Here is an 18,018-nt window from a genome sequence, read left to right on the forward strand (position 1 = left end):
TTCACCCAAAAGCCAAATATCCTTAACTTTTTGTGAGTAGTGTGTATGAGGTTGTGATGCTTGGGCAGTGGTGGCTCAAGTGATTAAGGCTCTAGGTTGTTGACTGAAAGATCAGGGTTCAAGCCCAAGCACTGCCAAGCTTCCTCCATTGGGCCCTACTCCAGGGGTGTGGCATCATGGCTGGCCCTATGCTCTAAACCCAAACCCCAAGGATGGGATATGTGAAGAAAGAATAGCAGGTCAGCTGATTCATTCCTGTTGTTTGAGCTACAGCGGTAGTGAGACGTGTATAAATGAGCAAAACCTGACAGGAATAGAAGGCCGATGTTTAATCTGAATACAGAAACACTGATATACAGCTGTTGAAGGATTTTATAATGTACTGCAGTCAACTTTTATTACAAGTACACAGCAGTTACTTCACTGACAAATATGTTAAAAGATTTACTTATTGTTATATAAATGAAATTAACAGCAAACTGTAACCTCAAAATATTTCATTTTTTAGTATGAATTTATTTGGATATGAAACCAGTATAAGGAAGAAAAGCATAAGTGCTGGTTTCAACCTGTTCTGATGTTTCAAGTGATGTAAAGCTACACAGATCAAGTCAAAAAATGTTACACAGCTTGAGTAATATGATTATTCCTGTATATGACAAAAAAAGGGGGATAAACCCCAAGGGAAAAAACTCGTATAAATGCAAACTGACGTCAGACGGACATCAGCATCCCAAGCTTATTTGCAGTACTTTCTTGTTCTTTAAAACTTTTTTAAATATTATTCAACACTAATTTATTATGAATTGATTATGATTGGAACATTTCTTTCTTTGCTACTTTTCTCTTCATTTCCAGTAAAAGCCAAATAACAACTGATGACATCAAACTCATTAAAAATCAACTGAAGATCCAAATGTTTATATTGTTTGGAAACAAAACTTTATTAAACAAAGATCAGAGAGATCGGTTCAAACACCAGATGGAGCGCTCACATCTCTCTCCGTCGCTACACACTGTGAGAACTGCACACACTTCAGGCCTCACACACCGCACACTGGTTTCCTGCGAGGCCTTCACTAACGTGCAGCTCCGCACAAGCGCTAGTGTATGGAGAAAAACGGCAAACACCGCCGACCCAGCATCGTCACGATCCTCTGTACACAAACAGTACAAAAAACAAAAGGAACCAAACTACAAATTTAGATGAATCATCCGACGATCAGAAGAATGTCAGGGATGGAGGACGTTCGGAAGGAATGCAGTAATTAGAACAGAAGTGTTAAATGCGCTCGAGTTTTTCACTCAGGAATTCCTCGACGCTGTCCGTGTTCCACTTGAGGATGCTGAGTTCTTCAGCAATGTTCCCGTTATCGTCCAGCAGCTTCAGCACAGGATCCGAGCCTCGCACGTACTGCGTCACACAAACAATCCATGCTTAAGAAACTTGCAGAATTTTATGGATGTATAAATGAAAGATAGTGAACACTTAAGGGCTGTATCCTTCTGTCATCATGATCCTTAATAAAGCCAAAAGAAGTTGTGTCCCAAATGATGTCTTGCACACTAGGCGTGTTTACTAATTAGACTAATGAAAAGTATGAGTTTCGGGGCACAGCTTAAATTATCCGATTTATATGGAATTGATTATAGTTACAGCTTTATCTGAGACTGAAAACACCTCCCACACACGACAAACAAACGTCTTCTTTACTTTATGTACAGTGTTTATAATGTTGATAGCTGAATAAGATTCAAGAAGCTTTTATTGTCATTTCATAATAAGCAAATCAACCACACCATCAGACTGTTAGATTTTATTCTGGTGTCATGTGATGAGCAGCCTTCTGCCATTTAAGAATATTAAAAATAAGACAAGAGCACATGACAAAAGAATGAGGAGATTAATCTCACACACATCAGATGTTTTACCTTAATCTGAAGGCCCTTGAACATCTTTGGCTTGTCGCTCCTGACGAAAGCTGAAAGGAAACTTACAGTTATTCAGAGTCACACACAGAAATGAAGTCAGACATAAACTGGACAACGTTACAGCAGATCTCTCGTTGGATGTGTGAAATGTGGCAGATGTTTCACTTTCAGCAAATTTTAATGGCTTTCTAATTACAAAGTTTGTGATGGTCTCATATTTAAGGCTTTTTTGGTACAATTTATTTAAATTAAAACCAACTCAGCAAATTTAAAACATTAAATAATCAATCAGCTGGTTTATAAAACTGAAAATATCAAAAGTCAAGTTTAGACGCCTCATGTTTATTTTACTATCATGTACATTTCTAAATTTTATTTTGTAAATAACTTATTTAGACACAAAGAGCATATGCATACACAAAGAACATAATTAAATTATTTTCAAGGAACAGGAGGTTCCCTGAATGTTTAGATTCGACATTTTAATGTTTATTTCAGTCCAAAGTCGAAGTTTGGACCATTTTCATCTTCTTGATCAATTTTTGCTTCTTTCTTAACAGGTGTATTCAAACAACAACATTTTCCTTCCACACAATCAAACTCAAAACATTCTACATTTACATTTCTGACATTTGGCGGATGCCCTTATCCAGAGCGACTTATATTTTTATCTCATTTTATACAACTGAGCAATTGAGGGTTCAAGGGCCCAGCAGTGGCAGCTTGGTTTACCTAGGATTCAAACTCACAACCTTCTGATCAGCAGCCCAGCACTTTAACCACTACACTACCACATCCCTCATTCCCCGTTCACAGCAACTGAACACGAGGTCTGCGATATTTTAATCCAAATTATTTGAAATTCTTTTCCAGTTCAGTGCAGTGGTGTTTACCTTGGACTTGAGGGAACCTCCCCAGTTTTCATCCACAGACCTCGAGGATGGCTCCGGGGTAGAGCTGGAGACAAAACAGCACTCGGTATAATATCATCATGTAGGGTTTATACTGTGTATATTATGTATATGGAGGTGATGCAATAGAGACGTGGAAGCGTCTACCTTCCTGGACTCGAGCTGAGCCTCCTCCTGGCAGCACTGCCTGCAGAATGGCTCGAGCCGCGTCAGGCTGAACTGCCCCAACAAATCGCATGAGCTGCATAGCAGGTTACTGGAGAAGCCGAGCTCCCTGCACGCCTCCGACGACAACTCTGCTCCGAACGCCGCCAGCTGCAACACAATACAGAAACATCTATTACACCGATTCAACATTAATTCTGTGACACTATACAACAGCGTGCAGTTCTGTCAGGTGTGTTCACTGTCCTGCACTCGTCCCACACGAATGACCACAACACCACACGTGACTCCAGCTTCAGGTTTAGAACGTCAGGTGAATCAATCCACTGTATAGTGAATAAGAACTGAGCAGAGATGCGCTAGATTCGTCTCAACAACATCGAAAAGTCAGGAAACCAGACACAGAGATCGGAACAGATTTATTTATTTATTTTCCCTTCTTTTTGTATTTTAATATAATTCTTTAAAATGCTTTGAATTAATTCGACATATTCCACATATACACTTTTATTCCATGTGTGCCTATTATATTTATTTATCTTTTTCACTTTTACCTTCAACCTAATTAAAAAGAATTTAAATTTAGGCTCGTGCATTTTGCTGTTTGACCATTTCTACTTTATATTATTATTATTATTATTATTATTATTATTATTATTAATCTCTTAACTGCAGCACCACAGCGTTCTGATTTTTAATCACGAATTACAATTTTTTAAAGTACAAAATATCGATCTTTTTCGCATTATAATGAAAGATTTTCCATTTCATCTGGTTTCCTATAAGCCACGTCACGAGCACTGTGGCTAGCTGTGGTTAGCATATTAGCATATTCAAACATATGATCTTTGCATCCAACTATCCAGTGTCAAAATAGTTTTAAATGAAAAAATGTAATACGAACATATACCTTTTCCTTAGTCTTAATTTTTAAGTTTCTTACCGATTGAAGCAACGGCAATAGCCAGAGTAAGTACACCTCAGCCGCCATTGCGGTCCGTCTTCCGTCTCTCAGCTGAGCGGAAGTGATCACTTTTTTAACCGGAAAAAGAGTAGACGGTGACCTGTACGGGGAAAACAATCTACAACGCAAAGATTTATTTTTATTTAACAAAAAAAAAATACAAACAGTTATTATCTGTTCGTCGTGTTTTATTTTTACAATCACAGATTAAACCAAATGGATATTTTTTAGTAAAGTACTAAATTTACCTAGTAAGCGTAGCAGGATAATTTCCCTGTTCTTGAAGGCTGCATCTCAAACGGCTCCTCACTCCCTGAACAATCGCACTACATAGGGGATGACGTAGCGGTTTTTGCCTACTGCGTAGTGCACTGTGTCCAATAGCAGCGCGTTTTAGGATCGAGCCGAGGTTTACGAACCATCAGAGCAGCTGAGGTTACAACAGTGAGGTAAATAAAAAGCTGGTCTTCATTCTGCGGCTGTAATTTTATTTTTTTATTTTCTTGTAGAATCCTGCTGTACACCGAGGAGGAGACTGAAAAAGAGATCATATTGAGTTTCAAACTTTCAGTGAAACGTAGGGATTAATAGTGACACAGTAATAACGGAGAGTTGCGAGTTTTGCTCTCACGAGCTTCCAGGTCGGGCAGTGAAGTTCATCATGTCTTCATCTCTCCGTCTGCTGGTTTGATTTCATGGGGAGTTTAAGGATCATGATGGCACCGAAGTTTCAGCTCCTGGCGCTGCTGGCCTTCGCAGTAGCCATGCTGTTCCTGGAGAACCAGATCCACCAACTGGAGGAGTCCAGAGGCAAACTGGGTGAGGAACAAAACACCTCGTTCTTCTCGGTGCACTGATCGTGAAGACGCTTTCCACAATCCACCAGCGTATATGAGACGATGTTTGCATGCAAAAATCTTTCAGAATGCTTATGTCTAAGATTATTAGTAATCCAGGAGTTGAGAAAGAGCCCAGGAACCACAGCCTCGATCCAGGAGTGCTGGTGTGGTCAGAGGCTGACCCTGGATGAGATCGGAACACTGCATGGTGGTGAGAAAAAAATGAGTTTTAATCTGTAATGGTGAGCAACAAAGGTAATAAAATGCAGTAAACTATTCTTGGATTATAGATTCTAGTTGGTCTGAAGGTGTTTGATTAATTTTCTGTAACATCAGCTCAGAGGTAACGGTGTAGTTTATGCTTCTTTGTGGTTTCTCAGGAACATTTGTGGATTTTTTTTCCTCAAGAAAGAGAAAGTTAGAGAGATTGGTGAGGGAATGATGGTTTATAGATGCTGTAGCATCAGTGAGAACAGGAACTGACTTGGTTTCGCAGACATTGTGCAACTATAATAAAAAACTTTGGGACCAGACCATCACTCAGTACTTTACAACACACACACAGTGTTTTTTTAAAAAATCTATTTTTAAAAAATAGATTCTTAAATCTCTTCTCCATTTGAACGTCATTAATCCTCGTCTGTAGCTTAGTTCTGCCTGTAACTGTAGAGCCGAGTCTCTCTCAGGCTCTCAGAAATAGACCACAATCTGTTATCTCGCTTATTAAACACGTGTTAATCGACTTAGACACAAAATCTCATCTCGTTTTTATGATGCTGTTACATCTTCCCAGAACGTTCATCAAACCCAGATACCCATGACGTCGTGCTGTGTGAACGAAACCGCTCGTTTCTTATGTTTCGCTACTGGGTTTCTGTAAAGTTCCTCACGTAACCAGAACTTCCTCTGAATTCAGTCAGAGCAAAAGTAATGGCACCCTATGCAAGGAGATTTAAAAAAAAATGATTACTATTATTTTTCTCAATCTAGCCATGGGGGTCACAGTCCAGTGACTTCTTTGCCGGTCCTAAGCCAGGATAAATAGAGAGGGTTGTGTCAGGAAGGGCATCCGGCATAAAACATTGCCAGATTGAATCATGCGAATCATCAGGACTCTATGGATGTAATAAATGAGGATTTGAAGCTAGTGGGTGTAAGTGTTGACAGTGCAGAAGATAGGGATAGGTGGAGAGAAATGATTCACTGTGGAGACCCCTGAAAAGCCGAAATAAGAAGAAGATCTTTAAAGTTCTCCTTTTGAAACAGCCGATGCACACAGTCAGTTAATGTAAAAAATAAAATAAATAAATAAACATTAGTGAGCACAAACATTTTTGATGCTGCTACAAATCTTATTTTTATTTTATTAACTTAAAAAGCAGTATAAGTAGTGAACTGATTTGCATATTAATGTGTAATAGTCTCAGTTTCAAGGCCAATATGAATAGAATTCTTTGATGAGAAAGAGAAAAGTGAAGAATTAGTTTGGTAATTGAATAGACTGTTAATTGGAGGAGTAATTGTTTAAGTGTTTTAAAGAACTTTTGCATCTAAATCCTTATTACAGCTTTTTAAATACAGACAAAATTTACAATGAAAATCTTGTGATAAAAGAGTAGACATCACAGAAAAGAGATTTCAGCCAAAGTGCCTTGATGTCTTTTTTTTTTATGTCATTTCCTTACACCGTCTGTAATTTGGACGTTTTCTGTGCTGTCGTTATTGTTAACGAGTGCTGGGGTTCTGACTGGACTCTAAAGAAAAGCAGAGCTGTTTTTAGCCTCTCCAGCATCGTTAACACCAAAAGCACGTGTCACTTTGGCAGTTGTGTCCTTGAGCACTTGTGGGATTAAGTTTCCAAACAGTCAGGAGGCTTGTTCCTTTATGTTCAACTCTGCAGTCACTAACAGGGCGGCTGCCTTTGGGCTCCCTGAGTCTAAAAAGTGTCACCTAGGGGATTCCTAGAGTCTGAAAGAGTTGCCTTGGGGCTCACCAAGTCTAACAGGAGTCATCACATAGATCCCAGAATCTATAAGAGTCACCTCAGGGTTCTCAGAGTCTAAAAAGAGTTGTCTAGGGAATCAAGAGGAGTCACCCTGGGGCTCACAGAGTTTACAAATAATCGTCTTAAGGCTCCTCAAGTCTAAACAAGTCACATTTAGAGGCTCAATGAATCTAGAAGATTCACAGAATCTAAAGGGGTCATTTAGAGGCTCACAGAATCTAAAGGAGTCATTTAGAGGCTCACAGAATCTAAAGGAGTCATTTAGAGGCTCACCGAAGCTAAAGGAGTCATTTAGAGGCTCACCGAATCTAAAGGAGTCATTTAGAGGCTCACCGAATCTAAAGGAGCCATTTAGAGGCTCACCGAATCTAAAGGAGTCATTTAGCCAAAGCCAAGTCCAAAGCCTGCCACTTGCCTAAAGTTTTTGTTTTGCTGATTGAATCTCAGCCCCTCTTCGAGTCTCAGGTCCAGAATCTCCTGAGCCATGTGATCCTGGTCTGAATTGATTGACAGGTCCCAGTGCACCATTTTGTTCCTTTCACTTGGTGCTCATGCACAGCAGAAAGCGAGGCACTATGATTAGCCGTGACCTCTTCATTACTCAGCAGTAGCAGCTGCTCGTCTGTTTCCGCTCCTCTCTAATGCCTTATTACCTGAATCCTCGCTCCCAGATCCCACGAGTATCAGGTGCCTTAAACCAGAGGGTCAGTTCGGGTTCAGATTCAGTGTGTATCGTGACGCTGGGTGATGTGTGATCCGTGGAAACTGTGGTAACGGGTTAGGGAGTTATTTTCAGTCTACACTTTGCTTAACGTAGCGTTTTTGGTGAAGACAGGCTGCCATTTTGTCTTGCTACATTAACTTCCTAGCGTTAGGACCAAACTAAAGCCCTATTCAGATGGGATTAGTTTACACATGCAGATGTGTAGTATAATTACTACCAGAGAATCTGCAGCCACGCCCCCTTGCACCAAGTGTTTATAATGAAAGTAGAATAAGGTGTGGTGATGCAGTACACACAGAGACCCAGAAACACGTCATGGAGACACGCCCATCTCTGTTTTATCCAGATCCTGTGTTAATTCATCAGCCTCCATAAGTCAGTACACGTGATGAAGTCATCTATCTGTAGAACCTCTCCATGTGAGGTAAACATTCACTCGTCTCTCCGCAGAACGCGCCATCGCCAGGCTGGAAGTGCGCGACATCGAGGAACGTCGCACTCAGGAGGGACTGAGGGAATCTCGCGAGGACTCTGAGAACAACCTGGTGGTTATCTACAACCGAGTTCCCAAAACGGCCAGCACCTCCTTCACCAACCTCGCCTATGACCTGTGCAGCAGGAACCACTACCACGTCCTGCACATCAACACCAGCAAGAACAACCCTGTCATGTCCCTGCAGGACCAGGTGTGACAGGACACACACACACACACACACACGTCTTCTCACCCGTCCATTCACTGATATGTCTGTCTGTTTATGTCTATATCAAGGGTCAATGATGGACCGATATCTGTCTGTCTGTTCCTACATCTGTCTGTCTGTTTGTCTGTCCATCTGTCTCTCTTTATCTGTCTGTCTGTCTCTATATCTATCTGTTTATTTTTCTCTATATATCATTGTCTTCTTCTCTGTTTGTGTGTTTTTCCCTTGTCTTGTTTAATCGTATCACTCTTATCTTCTTTTCTTTACACTATTAACACATTTATGTTATAAAATCAGTTTACATACCCACACACACACCCACACACAAACCCCCCCCCACACACACACAAACACACACACACAAACCCACACACACACACACACACACACAAACACACACACACAGTGAACACACAGCATTTGTTTTGTATCTTCAGGTGCGCTTTGTGAAGAACGTGACGATGTGGAAGGAGATGAAGCCGGCGCTGTACCACGGTCATGTTTCATTCCTCGACTTCTCAAAGTGAGCGCTTTATTTTATTTTAATTTAATTTAATTTAATTTATTTTAACTTGTCTGTTTATTTTAAGCAGGAACATACCATCTTTCTGTGTGTGTGTGGGGGGGGGTCATGACTGTTAAATAAAGAACAAAGAAACATGCTAGAAGTTAGAATAAAAAAAATAAAATCAGGATTCATTCTTCTTATTTTGTAAATTTATTTTCTGAAATGAAAATATTGAATGTCAGAAGAAACATGATGGATGTGGATCATGATGAACATTAGAGTCTCCTTATCAACGATCTTTCTCTTCTCTTCTCTTCTCTTCTCTTCTCTTCTCTTCTCTTCTCTTCTCTTCTCTTCTCTTCTCTTCTCTTCTCTTCTCACCTCTTTTTCTCTCCTCTCCTCTCAGATTTGGTGTGATGAAAAAACCCATCTACATTAACATTGTGCGCGACCCCATCGAGCGTCTGGTGTCTTATTACTACTTCCTGCGCTTCGGGGACGATTACAGACCTGGCCTGAAACGCAGAAAACAGGGGGACAAGAAGGTCAGACTGAACCTGGAGTTTAGTCCTAATTATTTTCCACCTGGTCTTATTTATTTATTTTTATTTTTGAGTAATTATTTAAAGCTTCACCAGGTTTGAAACTGTTCTTTAAAAAAATTAAACAATTTTAATAAACAAACAAATAAATAAATAAAAATTGGGCCCCACTTCCTGTTTTGAACACTAGGTATCGCTGTTATGTATGAGATTCCCGGAAAAAATATAGTTTTTAATTAAAAATTGTGTTTTATGTGAAATTGAAATGATATTATATATATTTATTATGTTATTATTGAAACGATATGACTGTGTGTGTGTGTGTTATTTTCTAGACATTTGATGAGTGTGTTGCTGCAGGAGGTTCAGACTGCGCTCCAGAAAAGCTGTGGCTCCAGATCCCCTTTTTCTGCGGTCATTACTCTGAGTGTTGGTCAGTCTGAGTAGGGTGTGTGTGCATGTGTGTGGGTGGGGGGATGGACAGAGGGTGTGGGTGGGTGGAGGGATGGACAGAGGGTGTGGGTGGGTGGGGGGGTTGCCCCAGTGCTCTAATGAAATTAGATATATCACTTGTAAGTGAAACAGTTACACAGAAACAAGTAACCGATACATGAGTCTGTGAGTCTGACAGCTGTGGTTGGAGGTTGAGGGACATTGTGTAGGTTTCATTTCTCACGTGGTGGTCTGTTGGTCATGTGCAGGAACATCGGCAGCCGCTGGGCTCTGGAGCAGGCCAAGTATAACCTGATTAATGAGTACCTGATGGTGGGCGTGACCGAGGAGCTGGAGGACTTTGTGATGATGCTGGAGGCAGCACTGCCTCGATTTTTCAGAGGAGCCACTGAGCTCTACAGGACAGGTACGTTCTGGTTAGGTGCACCTTGCAGCGAGACCTAATATACCTCGGTACAGATAAACACTTGAAAACAAACTGATTATTAAAATTTTTAATCATCTTCATTTAACTCAACATGTTTCTTAGGATCATTCTATGCAGAATCTCTTAAATCAATGAATGAATTCACAAACTTTATAAGAAGTGAGTGAATGAACAAGTGAATGAGTGAGTGAATGAATCAATGAACAATTGTTGTAGTGAATGTGCGAGAGTGAATGTAGTGAGTGAGAGTGAATGTAGTGAGTGAGAGAGTGAATGTAGTGAGTGAGTGAGTGAATGTAGTGAGTGAGTGAGTGAATGTAGTGAGTGAGTGAGTGAATGTAGTGAGTGAGTGAGTGAATGTAGTGAGTGAGTGAGAGAGTGAATGTAGTGAGTGAGAGTGAATGTAGTGAGTGTGAGAGTGAATGTAGTGAATGAGTGAGTGAATGTAGTGAGTGTGAGAGTGAATGTAGTGAGAGAGTGAATGTAGTGAGTGAGTGAGTGAGAGAGTGAATGAGAGAGTGAATGAGTGAGTGAGAGAGTGAATGTAGTGAGTGAGAGTGAATGTAGTGAATGAGTGAGTGAATGTAGTGAGTGAGAGAGTGAATGTAGTGAGTGAGAGTGAATGTAGTGAGTGAGAGTGAATGTAGTGAATGAGTGAGTGAATGTAGTGAGTGAGAGAGTGAATGTAGTGAGTGAGAGAGTGAATGTAGTGAGTGAGAGAGTGAATGTAGTGAGTGTGAGAGTGAATGTAGTGAGTGTGAGAGTGAATGTAGTGAGTGAGAGTGAATGTAGTGAGTGTGAGAGTGAATGTAGTGAGTGAGTGAGTGAATGTAGTGAGTGTGAGAGTGAATGTAGTGAGTGAGTGAGTGAATGTAGTGAGTGTGAGAGTGAATGTAGTGAGTGAGAGTGAATGTAGTGAGTGAGTGAGTGAATGTAGTGAGTGTGAGAGTGAATGTAGTGAGTGAGAGAGTGAATGTAGTGAGTGTGAGAGTGAATGTAGTGAGTGAGAGAGTGAATGTAGTGAATGAGTGAGTGAATGTAGTGAGTGAGAGTGAATGTAGTGAATGAGTGAGTGAATGTAGTGAGTGAGAGAGTGAATGTAGTGAGTGAGAGAGTGAATGTAGTGAGTGTGAGAGTGAATGTAGTGAGTGTGAGAGTGAATGTAGTGAGTGAGAGTGAATGTAGTGAGTGTGAGAGTGAATGTAGTGAGTGAGTGAGTGAATGTAGTGAGTGTGAGAGTGAATGTAGTGAGTGTGAGAGTGAATGTAGTGAATGAGTGAGTGAATGTAGTGAGTGTGAGAGTGAATGTAGTGAGTGAGAGTGAATGTAGTGAGTGAGTGAGTGAATGTAGTGAGTGTGAGAGTGAATGTAGTGAGTGAGAGAGTGAATGTAGTGAGTGTGAGAGTGAATGTAGTGAGTGAGAGAGTGAATGTAGTGAGTGAGAGAGTGAATGTAGTGAGTGAGTGAGTGAATGTAGTGAGTGTGAGAGTGAATGTAGTGAGTGAGAGAGTGAATGTAGTGAATGAGTGAGTGAATGTAGTGAATGAGAGAGTGAATGTAGTGAGTGTGAGAGTGAATGTAGTGAGTGTGAGAGTGAATGTAGTGAGTGAGTGAGTGAATGTAGTGAGTGTGAGAGTGAATGTAGTGAGTGAGAGAGTGAATGTAGTGAGTGTGAGAGTGAATGTAGTGAGTGAGTGAGTGAATGTAGTGAGTGTGAGAGTGAATGTAGTGAATGAGTGAGTGAATGTAGTGAGTGTGAGAGTGAATGTAGTGAGTGAGAGTGAATGTAGTGAATGAGTGAGTGAATGTAGTGAGTGAGAGTGAATGTAGTGAGTGAGAGAGTGAATGTAGTGAGTGAGAGAGTGAATGTAGTGAATGAGTGAGTGAATGTAGTGAGTGAGAGAGTGAATGTAGTGAGTGAGAGAGTGAATGTAGTGAATGAGTGAGTGAATGTAGTGAGTGAGAGAGTGAATGTAGTGAGTGAGAGAGTGAATGTAGTGAGTGAGAGAGTGAATGTAGTGAGTGTGAGAGTGAATGTAGTGAGTGAGTGAGTGAATGTAGTGAGTGAGAGAGTGAATGTAGTGAGTGAGAGAGTGAATGTAGTGAGTGAGTGAGTGAATGTAGTGAATGAGTGAGTGAATGTAGTGAGTGTGAGAGTGAATGTAGTGAGTGAGAGTGAATGTAGTGAGTGAGTGAGTGAATGTAGTGAGTGTGAGAGTGAATGTAGTGAGTGAGAGAGTGAATGTAGTGAGTGTGAGAGTGAATGTAGTGAGTGAGAGAGTGAATGTAGTGAGTGAGAGAGTGAATGTAGTGAGTGAGTGAGTGAATGTAGTGAGTGTGAGAGTGAATGTAGTGAGTGAGAGAGTGAATGTAGTGAATGAGAGAGTGAATGTAGTGAGTGTGAGAGTGAATGTAGTGAGTGAGAGAGTGAATGTAGTGAGTGTGAGAGTGAATGTAGTGAGTGAGTGAGTGAATGTAGTGAGTGTGAGAGTGAATGTAGTGAGTGTGAGAGTGAATGTAGTGAGTGAGTGAGTGAATGTAGTGAGTGTGAGAGTGAATGTAGTGAGTGAGAGAGTGAATGTAGTGAGTGTGAGAGTGAATGTAGTGAGTGAGTGAGTGAATGTAGTGAGTGTGAGAGTGAATGTAGTGAATGAGTGAGTGAATGTAGTGAGTGTGAGAGTGAATGTAGTGAGTGAGAGTGAATGTAGTGAATGAGTGAGTGAATGTAGTGAGTGAGAGTGAATGTAGTGAGTGAGAGAGTGAATGTAGTGAGTGAGAGAGTGAATGTAGTGAATGAGTGAGTGAATGTAGTGAGTGAGAGAGTGAATGTAGTGAGTGAGAGAGTGAATGTAGTGAATGAGTGAGTGAATGTAGTGAGTGAGAGAGTGAATGTAGTGAGTGAGAGAGTGAATGTAGTGAGTGAGAGAGTGAATGTAGTGAGTGTGAGAGTGAATGTAGTGAGTGAGTGAGTGAATGTAGTGAGTGAGAGAGTGAATGTAGTGAGTGAGAGAGTGAATGTAGTGAGTGAGAGAGTGAATGTAGTGAGTGAGAGAGTGAATGTAGTGAGTGTGAGAGTGAATGTAGTGAGTGAGAGAGTGAATGTAGTGAATGAGTGAGTGAATGAGTGAGTGAATGTAGTGAGTGAGAGAGTGAATGTAGTGAGTGAGAGAGTGAATGTAGTGAGTGAGAGAGTGAATGTAGTGAGTGAGTGAGTGAATGTAGTGAGTGAGTGAGTGAATGTAGTGAGTGAGAGAGTGAATGTAGTGAGTGAGAGAGTGAATGTAGTGAGTGAGAGAGTGAATGTAGTGAATGAGTGAGTGAATGTAGTGAGTGAGAGAGTGAATGTAGTGAGTGAGAGAGTGAATGTAGTGAGTGAGAGAGTGAATGTAGTGAATGAGTGAGTGAATGAGTGAGTGAGTGAATGTAGTGAGTGAGTGAGTGAATGTAGTGAGTGAGTGAGTGAATGTAGTGAGTGAGAGAGTGAATGTAGTGAATGAGTGAGTGAATGAGTGAGTGAGTGAATGTAGTGAGTGAGTGAGTGAATGTAGTGAGTGAGTGAGTGAATGTAGTGAATGAGTGAGTGAATGTAGTGAGTGAGAGTGAATGTAGTGAATGAGTGAGTGAATGAGTGAGTGAGTGAATGTAGTGAGTGAGTGAGTGAATGTAGTGAGTGAGTGAGTGAATGTAGTGAATGAGTGAGTGAATGAATGAGTGAGTGAATGTAGTGAGTGAGAGAGTGAATGTAGTGAGTGAGAGAGTGAGTGAATGAGTGAGTGAATGAGTGAGTGAATGAGTGAGTGAATGAGTGAGGTGAAATGCATGCTGTCGAATGAACATGTTCAGTATGGTGTGAATAATGGTGGTAAGTTGGTGTAAGTTCCTGTCAGACTGTAGAGCTGTTCACATTGTAGCTGCTCACATGATCTTTTCATCCGAAGGTAAAAAATCACACCTGAGGAAAACCAGTGAGAAGAAGCCGCCCACTAAGGAGTCCATCGCTCGGCTGCAGCAGTCGGCCATCTGGAAGCTGGAGAACGAGTTTTACGAGTTTGCACTCGAGCAGTTCCAGTTTGTCCGAGCTCATGGCGTGCGGGAGAAGGACGGAGAGCTGTACCTCCTGCCCCAGAACTTCTTCTACGAGAAAATCTACCCCAAGACCACCTGAGAGGCACAAAAGCACAGCTCTAGTGCATTTACTGTCGTCATAATCACTGGAGGAGGACGATCCGGCTCGTAGATCTGTCCGTATCCTGCCGCGGCTGGACGTTTTACAGCCGAACAGCTTTCGGATTTTATATTTTTTTTGTCTTTATGTATATTCAGCTGATACGTTTACAGGTGAAGCACAGAGAAGAGCTCAAGGCTCTACGCAGGCAGCAGAACTCTTTCAGGAAGCATGTCAGACTCCTAAACAATAACCACAGAAGAATTTTTTGGATTTAGAGCTTCAGATTCCATAACCTGCACAGGCAGAAGTTAATACAATGAAACTAAATAGAAAACAATGGAGAAAAAAAGCTAACTCCTCTACAGGAGCTTTTATTCAATTTTATTAGTTAGAATTTTGATAAAGTTGTTTAAAGGAGCAGGTTGTAATGTTTAGCGCCCTCTGCTGGCTACAAAGTACGGAATAAAACGCTTGGGTTGGTGTTACAGGTCTGTTAGAGGAAAATAATCCATGACTATGCAAAGTTGATTGTTTTCCAAAACCAGCATGTGCCCAAGTGTTTTATTTCAACAAATACAATTTTAAATTTTATTAAAGAACAACATTTTCATCCATTTATTACATCTCATGTTCAGTCATTTCCTTTCATCACTTTTGTTGTAGCAGCTGTAAACACTCTTTCCCTTACCAGCTTCTCTTTATTCTCTCTCTTGCTACATTATTTTCCAGAGAAGAAGTGTGAGCTCCTCTGTCCTTAAGTTACTGCTTTACCTCTCACTGGAGACTCCTTCTATTCACTTTAACTGTCTCTTTATGGACAACTTCAGCAACACCAACAATTCCATCCACTGTACAAATCCTTGTAGAACTGTTGCTATGGAAACCCTATCATATATGTAGAGTGTGTTAGAGAGAATTAATCAACACCTGATCCACCAATCAGAACTCAGGATTCAGCAGCGCTGTGGTGTAACCTGACTGCTCTGTCTGTCCGTCTGTTCCGAGTAGGGGGCGTGGCTAATTTCAGGGCTGGATGAGTGCATTAGCATTAGATCTTTGAAATGATGTCATTGGTTTCAGGGCGTGTATCACTCTAAACTTTACACACTGCTCCTTTAAGGCATCGTACAGGAACGTTGCCATGATATTCGTCCGATCAGCCATCCGCTGCGTGTTTTTCTGCCTTCATATCTTTTTTTTCTGTATTACATGCAGTTCATTTGATGTTACAGGACATTTCCATCAACGTGGAAATCATTATCTTTAATTGTATAATATCGCTGTTAACCTTCTTCTTCTTCTTCTTCTTTTATCACGGTACATCGTCACACCTCCAGCGGTGAACTCAGGGTTGGATGAAATAGCTTGCTGCCATTGCAACCATTTTCAAAAAGATTCACAGAATTCATGTTCTCATCGTCAGCCACATGCTACAACACTGTAAAAGATGCAGTTGGACTTTTTTTACAAGAATCCTGTAGCGTTTTCAATATTTAATGAACCCTTTGAGTTGGTTAATCTCCCCATTTAGACCTTTCCTCTGTTTTCTTGTTCTTAAGGACTGAAGCTGAACATTATACTTCTGTACTTACTCTGTACCACTGGATACTGAATTCTTATCAATATTTTATTTAGACACAGCATGATTTAACATTTTCATTTTCACTACAATGTTGATATTGTAGCTCTGAATATCGGACAGAACTTTATACTGACCTGATGCTGAGATTCTCACTCTAAGTTTCTTTTCATGTTTTTTTTTCTGCATGAATTCACAGCCTGATTTTCACATAGTTGTGAGGTTGATATGCTTCACAGTCTCACCTTCGAAGCAGACATTGCTTTCAAACTGTATAAATAGTTCCTATTTACACCTAGCATAAAGAAGGACTTAATTATCCACTCTAATTTGTTTCTTGGATTATCACGTTGCATGTAAACATGTTAACGGAGGCACTGAATGTTTCGGCTGATTAATTGCATTTAAAATGAAGTGGAACTTTGTGTATTATTTTTTCTTTTAAGATATAAGAGATAAAACCCCAGATTGAGACTCACAGAGAAAAATACATCACAACATCACACTTTTACACAATTCTAAAAAATGTCATCAGCATTTCAAGTCATTTTCTGTCCATATCAGACTGATATCAGTCACTGCTATTTTTTTCCTCCACTGTACTTTATCATGCTGGATGGGGAATTTTTACCCCACTGTTTTATATATTGGCTTTTTCAGTCTGTAAAGGACTGTGAATTTTGTGTGTGTGTGTGTGTGTGTGTGTGTCCTTGCACCATGTGCAAAAAAAATGTTCTAAATACATCAAGTATGTAAAGTTAGGATGTCTGAAAGCATTTCCTGAAAGTAAAGACACACAGAACACAGAACTGATCACTGAACATTTACTCAGCATGTTATTTGACTGAATTCTGTGGGGAAAAATATCGATATGCAGCAGAAAATGTGGCAGTATTTGGTTTTATGATATTGAGTGATATTGTGTGTAATACTGTAGTAATTTTAAAATATTGGCAGCTCTTCTGTTCTCTTGAGATAATGAATAGTTTTCCAGGTTTGTTTTCACCAAATCTTAATGAACGATGGTCACTGCTTGTTGTCTCACATAGTCGAAGGGTTATGATCATTATTGTATAAATTAAGCATTACAAGCATTACAAAAACAGCTGGAGAAATTAACGATGTGTGTTCTAACAAAGAATTGCTGATTAGAAATACTTTTATTTTACAATTATATTACAATTATATTATAATTAAACATTGCTGCAACTGACGAGTGAGGCAAATGAAGCCAATAATTTAATGTTGCTGAAAGCTGGGGAAGATAAAGCTAATTGGATACAGAAATGCGATAAACACTGTTTAGTGGTGGGGAAGCCCTTGCTAGGTCCCTGAAAGCAGACTAACAACTAATCAGACCTATGCCACAGGTCTGAGAGGTTTATGTAGATCTAGAGGGCCCGAAATGGGATAAGAGATAGGAGAAGGCTTGCAGGTTGCCCGGATGAACGACCGAAAAAGGCACCTTTGGAATGTATTTCAGCCTTAGGTGTAATATGATCTTGTCCAGAACAGGAACAAAATCTGAGTTGGAGGAGGCAAATGAGAGGGCCTGCAAATCTCCTACGCTTTTAATGGAAAGGTCCCAAGAAGGAACATGCAGAACAAGAAGAAGATTTAAGAGTAAGATGAACAGATCAAAAGACTTCACATTAGATACATTTTCACCTTTGAACATCACCCCAAAACTCATCACTGTTGCTTGGACAAGTGTGTGAATGTTCTTGATTGGTCCAGCCAGATCCTCAAAGTCAAAGAAGCTTTATTGTCACTTCAGCCATATATAGCTGATGCAGTACACAGTGAAGTGAACCAACGTTCCTCCTAGACCAGACGTGCTATACATAAAGAAAAAGTACAGAGACGCAGACAAACATAGAGATAAACATAGAGACATACAAACTAAACTACACTTAAGGGGCAAGAAAAACTAGACATACAACAGAAGTGCACAGGATGACAAGACAAGACAGTGCAGACAAACAACATATAGACTCTAGAACAGTGTAGACAGTGAGTGCAAATATTAAAATTAACATCTAAACAGGATCAATATAAAGTGTAATGTAAAGTCACGTGTGTGTGTGTGTCTGTGTC

At 40.3% G+C, this 18,018-nt stretch overlaps 2 protein-coding genes across 2 annotated transcripts; one reads left to right on the top strand and one right to left on the bottom strand.

Annotated features, from left to right (window-relative positions):
• Positions 1 to 314: 314 nt before the first annotated feature.
• selenof (selenoprotein F) lies at positions 315 to 4,100 on the bottom strand. Its single transcript, XM_058413281.1, has 5 exons — positions 3,952 to 4,100; positions 2,991 to 3,158; positions 2,826 to 2,889; positions 1,933 to 1,982; positions 315 to 1,414 (listed from the first exon to the last, which is right to left on the bottom strand). Exons 1-5 carry the CDS (start codon positions 3,997 to 3,999, stop codon positions 1,283 to 1,285), a joined length of 462 nt encoding a protein of 153 aa, XP_058269264.1. The 5' UTR covers positions 4,000 to 4,100; the 3' UTR covers positions 315 to 1,282.
• Positions 4,101 to 4,251: 151 nt separating this feature from the next.
• Positions 4,252 to 17,944, top strand: hs2st1a (heparan sulfate 2-O-sulfotransferase 1a). Its single transcript, XM_058413280.1, has 7 exons — positions 4,252 to 4,791; positions 7,991 to 8,226; positions 8,682 to 8,767; positions 9,159 to 9,297; positions 9,630 to 9,727; positions 9,996 to 10,153; positions 14,113 to 17,944. Exons 1-7 carry the CDS (start codon positions 4,668 to 4,670, stop codon positions 14,337 to 14,339), a joined length of 1,068 nt encoding a protein of 355 aa, XP_058269263.1. The 5' UTR covers positions 4,252 to 4,667; the 3' UTR covers positions 14,340 to 17,944.
• The last annotated feature ends 74 nt before the right edge of the window (positions 17,945 to 18,018 follow it).

This window comes from Hemibagrus wyckioides, linkage group LG17 (genome assembly GCF_019097595.1).
Source record: "Hemibagrus wyckioides isolate EC202008001 linkage group LG17, SWU_Hwy_1.0, whole genome shotgun sequence".
In the NCBI taxonomy this organism is placed as follows: Eukaryota; Metazoa; Chordata; class Actinopteri; order Siluriformes; family Bagridae; genus Hemibagrus; species Hemibagrus wyckioides.